This window comes from Cydia pomonella, chromosome 20 (assembly GCF_033807575.1).
Source record: "Cydia pomonella isolate Wapato2018A chromosome 20, ilCydPomo1, whole genome shotgun sequence".
NCBI classification, from domain to species: domain Eukaryota; kingdom Metazoa; phylum Arthropoda; class Insecta; order Lepidoptera; family Tortricidae; genus Cydia; species Cydia pomonella.
The window spans coordinates 7,472,723-7,485,000 of NC_084722.1; the positions used below are offsets into that span (position 1 = coordinate 7,472,723).

General features: G+C 37.4%; 1 protein-coding gene across 3 annotated transcripts in view; it reads right to left on the bottom strand.

Annotated features, from left to right (window-relative positions):
* The window catches only part of LOC133529401 (apyrase-like), a 192,007-nt gene that overhangs the window by 719 nt on the left and 179,010 nt on the right, over window positions 1-12,278 (bottom strand). For all 3 annotated transcript variants that reach the window (XM_061867108.1, XM_061867107.1, XM_061867106.1), the window contains 8 exons: window positions 10,432-10,629; window positions 9,214-9,344; window positions 4,928-5,078; window positions 4,428-4,554; window positions 4,137-4,288; window positions 3,376-3,457; window positions 1,335-1,472; window positions 913-1,049 (listed from right to left, as the gene is read on the bottom strand). In XM_061867108.1, coding sequence (XP_061723092.1) covers window positions 913-1,049; window positions 1,335-1,472; window positions 3,376-3,457; window positions 4,137-4,288; window positions 4,428-4,554; window positions 4,928-5,078; window positions 9,214-9,344; window positions 10,432-10,629 — 1,116 coding nt within the window. The remainder of the gene's footprint in view (window positions 1-912; window positions 1,050-1,334; window positions 1,473-3,375; window positions 3,458-4,136; window positions 4,289-4,427; window positions 4,555-4,927; window positions 5,079-9,213; window positions 9,345-10,431; window positions 10,630-12,278) is intronic.

Consider the following 12,278-nt stretch of genomic DNA (forward strand, 5'->3'; position numbering starts at 1 on the left):
AGTCCTTCGTTTTCTATGACGGATGCGTCGGCCCGGACCCGGACAGTTCTAGCCTTCTATGACCCAGCTAAACAAATGAAAATGCAAGGTTTTCCAATGAAATTCGAACCTATAGTGCAGGGAATAGAGTTGATTTTGTTTTGGTTGAAAATTGAAACGAAACAAAACAAATGCAACTCTGTTCCAAACTGAATAAGTCCTATAGGTGTGAATAGGTCCTAGACCTTGGACCTTAGTAGATTATAATGAGTGATACTTAATGCCATCATACAGGCCGGCGCTGGTCTTTGGTATGGCCCATTCGGTGATGCCATGACAGATAAATAACACCAATTTACTATAGTTTGTGCCATCCACACATAGCTAATGAATGTGTATAAACTTCTGTCTAGCAACAGTGTAGTAATTCTCTACTATGTACATTGCTGGGAGGATGTACACTTGTACTATAAGTAATTAGAAGGAAGGAAATCGAACTGTCATTTTTGTATTTGGAATATCGAAACCAAGGATTGGAACTGGTTTATAAAATAACGGTAAATACCGGTTTATTTCGGTTTTCCTCCGAACTTTTATAAGAACGCGAACGTTTTTTAAGAACTTTATTGTAACCTAAAAAACCAGTTTATTCGACGGGCGACGAGAGCCCGGCCGGGGAGAGGCCGGCCGGCCTGGTGGTGTGCCATGTCATGTAAACATAGATACCGACATAGGAAGAAACCGGTTTTTATTGCTCTTAACCAGTTAATTTGACTAGAGCTGTTTTCATAAAAACCGGTTTAAAAATATCGGTTTTTCGAGCGAAACTGAAATTTAAAGGTTTTGCGCCAAGTATATGACAACGGTTTAGACATTTAACCGGTTTCCGAGCCTTGATCAAAACAAAGAACCGATTTGTAAATGGATATTTACCTCAGATTTGTTTTTCACAAATTGTGGTGTAATGCACTGGTATTCTTTTTCGTCTTCCATCGGTTTCCATTCTGCCCCTTCTTTGACTAACATTGAATCTATTGTTTTGCTCGTCGTATTCACGGTTAGCTTTAAACCTGGAAATATTTTTTGAAAACAATGTCAATAATAAAACCAACAACTGTAAAAGCAAAATATATATGGATGTAGTCGCGCGTCACACACACAACACGTACTTCTTATAACCACTGAAACTACTTCCCAGTTTCGAATTTCTTGAAGTTGATGATAATATGCCAAAATGGTGCTGTTCTGACGATGCAGTTGGACAGATATGACAGAACAAGGAAAGTATCTATCTTGTAAAAATTTAAACATATTCATAAAGGATCTTTTAAGGATGAAAGTAGGTATCTACTTACCTCCAACTTGTGGCAAATTAAATGGATTCTTTTTCAACGATTCTCCCAGCTCCTGTTTCACAAATTTCCCTTGTATCCTGTATGACAGTATCACGCTACCGAAAGGAAGTACGTTCATTATATCGCCCTGGGTTATATCTGAAAGCATAGAAACATACTTTGTATTTTTGTAGTACACCCAAAGGATTCATTTGTTCAAAACTGTCAACTTAACTTTGTTGACTTGCTTTGCCCTGAGAAACTAAACCAAAACCAAAATGTAATTTCATTGAAAGCCTGTCTAGATTCTATTCGGTCCGGTCGCGTAGCCAACGTTACAATCGTTAACGCTTCGTAGCGTAGCGTAGTCATCTCTCTTTATCACTCTTCCATATTAGTGCGACGGTGACAGTTGAGTTTCGTTCGCCACGGAGCGTGAACGATATGCACGTTGGCTACGCGGGCTGACATAGTGTCGCTCCAAGCAACTTACAGAAAGCAATAATGTGGGAACGTCATGTATAGTTAAATAAAACGTTAGTACCGTTCATGTCAATTAAAGTTCCTGCCATCCACGATGACGCGCAGATTTGTCAAATCTAACCTTTGATAACATGACAATACGAGTCAAAGCACGCATCTTTATGAATGACACGATCGATAATTACAAAAACAACATTGTTTATTGTAAACTGCTACGCAATCCTTTGTCAAAGGACAACACTAAAAGTATTGATATAATATATCATATACAAAATAATTTTTCACCTCAGCACCTCGAACAAGCCTACTTTCGCCGCTCCAGGGAGTGGGACAAAGTAGCGTTTGAATTTAGTGAAGGCCACGAATACAGGAATATTTCTAGAAGCTTTCGTCATAATGATGATGCCTTTCATTAATGAATGTAAATAAATGTGGTTAAGTTTACTTGACATTGAATTTTTTAAATCTTTAATATGTTCTCACAACATGAGGTGAAAAGTTGTATGTATCACACGAGAGAAAAGTTATTTTACATCTCGTGTTTTTGAGTCCCTCGCTACGCTCAAATTTCTAACTTAGAATCACTCGCTTCGCTCGTGATTTAATTATAGAATCTTTCGCTAACTCGGGACGAAATCAACACTCGCAAGAAAAACGAACTTTCCTGTTTTGCTGCACAATAGTTATTTGTAGAACAAGTTTGATATTTATTCGAGTGCTTATTTTGAGTGAGTAAGGGACTCAAAAGCGCACGAGATGTAAATAACTTTGATCTCGTGTAGTACACAAAAAATTTCAAGTCGGCAGTTAGAACATATTTGGAAGGTAAAAATACAATCTGAAAAAATGTAATCCGTTCCGCACGTTGAAATTCGATATAAAGGTTACTTGAATTTTCTTTTGTCTCACTCAGTGAGCAAAATGCGATTTTGCTCACTGTTTTTAAACAGCAAATTACCCTAGTTCGAGCTGTTGACGTGTAGGTAAATAACTATTTCTTGCATCTTAGACAATCTTTTTGTGGTTTTGTTTTTTGTGGTAAACTTGTTTAGAATTGCGTAATCTTTTCTTCTTGTTAACATCGGTAACATTCGATGACTTCGAAGTCTGTTGTCAGTCTCCTTGACAGTGAAATAAATCAGTACCACTGAAATCCACAACATGGCGAAGGCCACATCCAAATGTGGAGTTATACGAGTACTATATAGAAAAGCCATATCGAACAATGTAATTGTTGCAATTGCAACCTGTACCACGCGACCAAAACGCCGTAAGCGCCGTAAAAATTCATGGCGTTTACGCGTTTAGGTCGCGAGATTCACGCTCCGCTTCTATGGTTTGTTGTCATAACGGCAACAACTCATGGCGCCAAAAAACTAGTTCTCCGCTGCTGGCTATACGTAGTAATAATAGTTCAATGAGGCCAAATAAAATCTTCTCAGGGTAATGTGCATAAAATGCATGCACAATCTTCATAAATATGTAGTAAAACGTGTATATATATGTATATCACAAGTAATTTTGTTTACAGCCTCGGAGTTGGCTGTTTGTCGATAACTCGACAATGTCGTTTACTCACCCCCTTTGTCGATAAAAGTCCGTATCATTTTATTAAAAATAAATGATATAGACGTCAGATTTGATGGAGCTTTCTGTTTTGCCTGTAATAAGAAATATGTATGATATTTTTAAAATATTTTTCATTTGCTGTATTAAATTTAAGTTTCGTAATAATAAATAAATAAATAAATAAATAAATATTATAGGACATTATTACACAAATTGACTAAATCCCACAGTAAGCTCAATAAGGCTTGTGTTGAGGGTACTTAGACAACGATATATATAATATATAAATATTTATAAATACTTAAATAGAAAACACACATGACTCGGGAACAAATATCCATGCTCATCACACGAATAAATGCCCTTACCAGGATTTGAACCCGGGACCATCAGCTTCGTAGGCAGGGTCACTACCCACTAGACCAAACCGGTCGTAATAGAATTTAAACAAAATAATAAATTATTAAGTATACCAGTCCATTGAGTTAGAACTCTAATTATCAATTTTAATGGCATTATTATTTTGACTTAGTGGATTATCCTGATTATTGGCCTTGTGTAAAAGAGCAGCAAAATTGCTCTATAATGGTATGATAATGGTTGACAATCGTTTAGGAGTGTTAGCCAGTAACTGACTGTTGGTAAATTTAGAGACCAATCATTTCAATAAAGTGACAATTTTGCCTTGAAATATATTTTTTAAGTGAGAATAGTGAAATATCTGCGATTAAAAAGGAATTCTAAGCGATAGTTATGTGGGAGCTGACTTACAATATCCAAGAAGGAATCCGCAATTATGTCTCCAAGAGCACACTCTTCTGTGCCACACATGCTTAATTCGTCAGTGGCGGTGCCAATCACCCCATTTATGGCCTCGTGAATCTGGTCCATGTAAGGTTTCATAAGTGCTTTTATGTTTGGATCTAAAAATAAAATAATAGGTAATCAAGGTAGCTTAGCCTCATATTTTTCCTCACAGCTTCATTGACATTAAGGTGCAGTAGGTCCTGAAAACGGGTTATTTACGTTCCCTACTTATTCATGCTTTTTGACTGCAAATACCTTCAGGAATACTTCTGTCCAAAAATACTGGTTCGGCGACAAAAGATACAATTTCCCCATTTGCGTCGAAATTGACACCAATATTTCCCAAATATTTGCTGTACGCTGAAGCCGTTACAACAAGGACCTGTAAAAGATAGGCGTATTCAAAGAAAGGCAAAATTATGATCAGCCTAAGCTAGGCTTAATATATAGTGTTTCCCTAACACATTTTACGCCTTTGAACTTAATCTTCGACCAATTAGAGTTACCCAAATAGTAAATAAACATAAACATACATACAAATACTCTACTAGGATGTAGGTACTCTCTCTACTCTATTTCGTCACTCGGTTAATGACGCCAAAGCTGCTTGACCAAACTGCCAGACCGTAGCTTGTTGAGCTATTTTCAAAATCACCACGCAGAAAGTGATGAAAAATGAGTGTATTATACTTAATTCAGGTCGCCTCAACGCCTAAATAGTTCTGTCTGGGCGTTCGTCCTTGGTTGCAACATACCTTGTGTCCCGGCCTGTTGTCAGCTTCTTCATACTCCGGATAGCTGCCGGCCACCACTTCATGACTGGGAGCAGTTCCATTCCAGAGCAGACTGTGTGTGTGTCCACCGACTATGATGTCTACATTCTCGCCGACTGCTTTTGCCATTGCTCTGTAGGTAAAAAAATATGATTGTAGGGTATTTTTTGACTTTGAGAAGCATATGTGGATGTCCACTGATTTGTTGGGTTACCATAGTTGTGCCGGACAGCTCCCGAGAGTCCGTTTCTACGGTGACTTCAGGGAAGAATTGTATTAAGTCTACCTCATTTGTTGAAGCAGTACGACTGACTAGAAGCAACGTGACCTATAGTGGATCATACGAGCTGAAACAATGCCACTAACGAGAGAACACACATGCAACTAGCATACAGGGTTAAGCATTTCCTGAGCTACAAATGAAGGCAAATCACAATTCACTCACATTCACGTAGCTGATCGGCACAATAGTAAAGCCACGCCAGAATATAGACGTCCATTATTCGGAAGGTGGAAATTCGAGCAGGTTGTTGATCAAGCCTTGGTGAAAAGAGTAACGACCACACGAGGTCGCGACCGTCAGTCAAGTTGTGAGGATATTTTGGCAATTATTAACAATACAGTTAGCAAGACTACTAAAGATGAGGAAAGCCTGCATTTATTTTATCTTTAAGATCATTTGCTTCACGATTTTGAGGGTAATTTAAAAAGTCACGTCTTTACAATTATTATTAGGGAAAAAATTGACACAGTTAAACTATCCTCCGACTAAAGACATTTATATAAAAGAGGCACTTTCTATATTTTATGGTAAAACAGTCCAGCCTAAGTCTATAAGATTGTCTTGTGTATATTTTTTAGGACAATGCAGTGGCAATGAGGCTTAAATTGTAGGTATTTCATATTAATCTAGCCCTTTAAATGGTTAAATAGACTAGCTTGTTTTTATTTGGATGATACAATTTTAAATCGGCGTAGTGGATTCTTAGGGTCTCCCCAAACTAGTCGACGCCGTTTCGGTAAATCGCGTACGGAAAAAGCTTTATGTCAACGCAATAAGAGCGAATAAGTCGTAAATCGGCTCGGCCCACGCGAAACGACGTCTTTCGACGGGAAAACGGCGTTTTGCCGTAAAGCTGTTCGCATTCGTACGACGCTGTTTGCAGCCTACCGCACACGTTCGCATTCATAAATCTCCTTATACCGCCGTACGGTGCCGGAAAGAGTTGAACGGCTCCGATCACGGCCGAGTACCTACGATAAGGACCGGTCAGAGCTGGCGGAAGCCGATCAGCGTCTTCGACGGCCGAACATAGCTGACGACGGCCGAACAGAGCCGATGACGGCCATAATAATCGTAAAACATTTTTGGATCGAGTCTCAAACGAGGATATCGTAAATTAAATTCACCTTCACTTAATCTATATTGCCACAAAGAATCAACCCACGGTCGCCTCCGCTTTTGCTGCTGTTCTATCTCTTCCAACAAGTAGGCTACGATAAAAATGCTGGTAAGCCTTTTTTTCCATGCCCGTCTACGTAAAATATCCATCATCACAGGTTATTATATAATATGTAACAATTACCAAGGAAAATAATCTTACAGGTCTGTTCAATTTCAAACTCAGGTTGTTACTAACAACCAGTCTCCAAAAATGAGATTTACGATTGCCGATCACCCGCTGTCCTACATCTGTTCGTCGGACTCAACGGCTGTACGTGTGCTGTCTGACGTCTCGACGGCAGGACGGAGCACGGGAGAGCCGACCGTCGCTTTACAACTGTTGCGATAGCAAGTCGCAGGCGATCGGGCGTCTCTACGGCCGCAAGGAGGATGAGACTGCTAAACGCAGGTGTCCAACCGCGGAGACGGTCGATCGGCTAAATGCGAATAGTGTGGTGTAAAACACTCGGCGAAAGCCGACTCCGCGTCGACTGGTTTGGGGAGACCCTTAGTGTCGGGTTAACACTGTATGACATGAAAAAAACTTAGTTTTAAATAACCTAAAAGGAGAAATTATAAGTTTATAAGAATAACTTTCAGTATAGCCTTTCCACGATGCCATTTTTGCAAGGCGATTCACCAAGCATCACAAATTTACCCGGGAAATAAATCTACAGTAAGCAGAAACTATATCCCACTGTAAAAATCTATTCACTCCTTTACCACCGATGCTATTGCCTGTCTTCAGCATTATACTTTATAGCATGACAGCTTTATTGGGATTTATAGCACAAGGCTACTGTCTTTGCATTTAAATTGTCTTTAAGTCGTATATAAAATAAACTCCGATAGATGTGGATAAACCCGATAGGGTCTTCCATCAAATCTGAACGGGATTATGGATGAGTAACCTCATTCAAAATAGATACCTATGTATTTTTAATGGTTTCAATATTATACAATATAGTAGATATAAATTTTCATAGACGAATAAAACGATCTTGGATGTTTTAAATCAACTACGCACGATTCTTCATAATACCTATTTGACAGTAGGTTTTACTCGTGCTTATAATGGACTTTGTGTTGTTAACGGACGTAATTATGAAATTTTAGGTGTAGATATAGGCCAGGAAAAAATAATTTGTAACCGTATTTTTGCATTGTTTGTGTTCCATAACTCAAAAGGATAAAACTGAACCCTTATAGGATCGCATTGTTGTCCGTCCGTCCGTCCTTTCGTCTGTCCGTTTATCTGTCAAGACCCTTTACCTCGAGAACACGTGGAGATCTCGAGTTAAAATTAAAACCATATACCTACTCAGGTCTACAGTCCCTTTAAGTTGTGAAAAAATCAAGCTTCTAAATTAACTTTAAAAAAAAGCGGCCAAGTGCGAGTCGGACTCGCCCATGACGGGTTCCTTTATGACGTATTAAAAAAAACTACTTACTAGATCTCGTTCAACATTTTACCACTTTGGACACACATTTTACCACTTTGGACACACATTTTACCACTTTGATAGTGTCTCTCGAGCAAACTATTCAGTTTAGAAAAAAATGATATTAGAAACCTAAATATCATTTTTGAAGACCTATCCATAGATACCCCACACGTATGGGTTTGATGAAAAAAAAACAATTTTTTTTATTTTATGACTTATTAAAAAAACTACTTACTAGATCTCGTTCAAACCAATTTTCGGTGGAAGTTTGCATCGTAATGTAAATTATATTTTTTTTTTAGATTTTTCATTCTGTTATTTTAGAAGTTACGGGGGGGGGGGGGGGGGGGCACACATTTTTTCACTTTGGAAGTGTCTCTCGCGCAAACTATTCACTTTAGAAAAAAATTATATTAGAAACCTCAATATCATTTTTGAAGACCTATCCATAGATACCCCACACGTATGGGTTTGATGAAAAATATTTTTTTGAGTTTCAGTTCTAAGTATGGGGAACCCCCAAAATTTATTGTTTTTTTTCTATTTTTGTGTGAAAATCTTAATGCGGTTCATAGAATACATCCACTTATTAAGTTTGAACAGTACAGCTCTTATAGTTTCGGAAAAAAGTGGCTGTGACAGAATCGGACAGACAGACGGACATGACGAATCTATAAGGGTTCCGTTTTTTGCCATTTGGCTACGGAACCCTAAAAAGATGTGGCCGTTTATGCCGCAATAACAGTATATTTCGAAACTTCCTGTTGACCTAAAACTATGAAATTTGGCAAGTAATATCGTCTTATTTCATAAATACAGGGAAAAATATATTGGTATTATACTCATAATTTGGAAAAAATAAAAATAAAAATACGGAACATGTAAGTAACCTTCGATGGGCGAGTCCGACTCGCACTTGTCCTGTTTTTCCAATTCGGATCGTTAGGATAATTGAGTGCCAAGGAGGCTTTAAGTCACAACCTTTTCTTTTTGTATTAACTTGTTAAGAGTCACAAGTGGTCACAAGAACCTAGCCGCCACCATACAATCGAAATTACACTGTCATATTAAAATGTCATTCTGTAATAACATTAAATTTGACAACAACATTCAAGTAACATATATTACTTATGTCTGGTACTAGTTTTCGCTGCAGAAAATTTTAATACAAAAAAAATAGAGCGAGCAGAAGTTTTACATACAAATAAAACGGTAATCTAATAAGGTAGGTAGTGAGTTCGCGCCGCCTTGACACTCAATTGCAATTGAGTGTCAAGGCGGCTCGTACCTACTTAATTAATTGTCCTAATGTCCCGTATTGGGATGCGAAAAGGTTACAACTTATTTAATCCTGTCTTATATCTTATATGCATACTCACTTGTCAACATAAAGTCCACAATGAGATAACACGATGATAATATCAACTCCTTGTTCAGTTAACAGCTTGGCTTCCTTCTGGACTATAGGAAGAGGGTCCAGAAATTTAACGCCTTCCGAGTTTGATAAGTCCTAAGGGTATAGATTCATAATAAGTACCTAACGCCTTAAGTATGGTTATTTCTTAATTCATTATTTTATTTATAGAGTTGTTGTACTACAATCTACGAGTTATAATGCTGAGTATGCCACGTAGGCCTCTCACGGATGCTTTCATATATTTCTAGTATCGCTAAAATTCTCCTCAGAAGTTATAGATGTGTCTGCATAATAGCAGACAGGCTACACGCTTGTTTTCCATTGTAAATCAAAAATATGTATACATTCGCGCATCGAATTGCTTCGTTTTCGTCGCTCAGCAGAACAAATTGGGCTATTTTTGTGTATGACGTATTTTTGACACACATCTAATAGTAATATTGCTTAATGCATATAGATAAATACAGTAACTAAAAGTAGTTAATACTATCTAGATATTACAAACTGAAAATATATACACCGTGGGCTGGTAAAACCCGGCAGATTTTAACCACGCATTCCTGAGGTTATAACAATATTATTTTTATTTTTATTTTATTGGTATTCAGGATAACAACGGCCGTAAATATAATTAAACATATAAATGGTTACATAAAAGAAGGCCAATGACAGTCATCCATTAAATTGCAATATGTAACAAAGTAAAATTACAAAAACATTTAAAACAACGAAACGGTGCAATATATTACACACAAATGCTCGAAACCTTAAAAATACATAACGGTTGTAAAATATGTACTTAATTAATAATCTAGTTTAATTTACTTTTGGCAAAAGACCATATGTCTAGAGCAAGTCACATAGTGGCAACGTCGCAGTTTAGTAAAAAGGAGTTTTTCGCAAAGTTATTACAGAAACAATTTTTTATAAAAATTGTCATTATCTCTAAAACAAGAACCGATTTCAGAAAACTTTGTACGACATTTTATTCTCTAAATACGGTCAAGACTACACCTTTAAAATCTGTCGGATTTTATCAGCTTCTTGCCCTGTAACGGTTAACCAACCAAAAATTGTATATGCCGTCTTCTCCACATTGTCCTTAGAGTGTCTACTTAAAAAAATAAATCAAATCAAAATAATTCGTTCCCTAGCTATAACTATTTAAAATTTAATTTACTTTGGTATCCGGTGTAGTAACCCCAATGATGCCGATCTTTCGTCCTTTCCTCTCCAGCACCACATGAGGCTGGAACAAGCCCTGTAGAGAAGGTTCCCGAGTGATGTCTAAGTTGGCGACCACCACCGGGTCCTTGAGTGCTTTCAGGTACGGCACCAGGCCTGCTACCCCGTCGTCGAACTCGTGGTTTCCTAAAGTCTGAAAATAAACAAATATAGAAGTTAACTGACATTTTTAGCGTATGTTTTTAAAGTCCAAATAAAAAATATACTGGTATTCTTTTACACTTTTCGTCCTTAGGATGTATATAATTATAACAAAACTATTCTAACCATTTTCGACCACTTCCACAAAAACGCATGCAACTCGGAAGCGAAATGTCGTGAAATGGTATCTTTCACTAAACACTCCCACAAATGTTGTTGTTGAGTTTGGTTAATCTTTATTTCATTCACAAAATTGCATTCACGTGTTTGAACATTATTCAATGGGCAATAGGTATAAATTACAATCAAAAATTAATTGATTGTTGATTGTGTAGTTAAGATGTGTAAAATCTAAGACAAATTCGTGCTTCGAATTCCACAGGTGATTTTGATGTCACTGTACGACTCTTTGAAGTAAATCGTAATGTTGTTCTCAAAAATTCATGTTTGAGAACTTATTGATACTAAAATATATGGCACAGTACATACGCTGCCCTATTTTGGCAGTCATAGGGCTACAGGGGCCTACAGGGCGCGTTATTTTCTTAGAATTGATCTCCATATTATAATTAATAATTCTTTAATCACAATCATAGTCAAAGAGGGTCATATGCCGGTCATCAATGTCTATTAACTAAACAATAACCAGAAACAAAAATTTAAATGAAGTACCGGTAATATTGCACATATTTATGTTAGCACGTGGATAGTAAAACAGATGTAAATGTGCGTATGTGTACAGGTTCGTTTAAAAATACAATAGAATATTAGTTATATTCCTATGTATATTAATTTCTGTCCATTGTTTGACTTTTTTCGATCCATCACCGGTCGTTGGTAACAATTTTAGAGTTTCGTAGTCAACTAGGAATCCTTATAGTTTCCCCATGTCCGTCTGTCTGTCCGAGGCTTTGCTCCCTGATCGTTAGTGCTAGAAAGTTGCAATTTTTATTTTTAGGGTTCCGTAGCCAAATGGCAAAAAACGGAACCCTTATAGATTCGTCATGTCCTATCTGTCAGTTTATGTCACAGCCACTTTTTTCCGAAACTATAAGAACTATACTGTTCAAACTTGGTAAGTAGATGTATTCTATGAACCGCATCAAGATTTTCACCCAAAAATAGAAAAAAAAAACAATAAATTTTGGGGGTTCCCCATACTTAGAACTGAAACTAAAAATCATTTCAAATTTTTTCATCAAACACATACGTGTGGGGTATCTATGGATAGGTCTTTAATAATGATAATGATTCTAAACTGAATAGTTTGCGCGAGAGACACTTCCAAAGTGGTAAAATGTGTATTAAACCTAAAGCTGTATAATTTGTGCCCATTTTGGCATTATAACAGAACTATATCCGGATATAGTTCTGTTATAGAGCCATATTATACAGCTTTAGGTTTAATCGGAAACCATTCAAGTGCTGCTATACAACTGTTTGTGTTGCTTGGGATAGAAGTGTCCTACGTGGGCGATCTCGTTGTGAACGCGAATGCCGTTGGGCCGTGGCGCCGCGCCGTGTCGCATTCGCGAGTTATTCGCTCACGTAAGCCGCTGCGTTACAGAACACTGATCATTTTCCACACTTAACAATGAGGTCGTTACCAATGAGACATGTAAAATATTATGTCATATGATA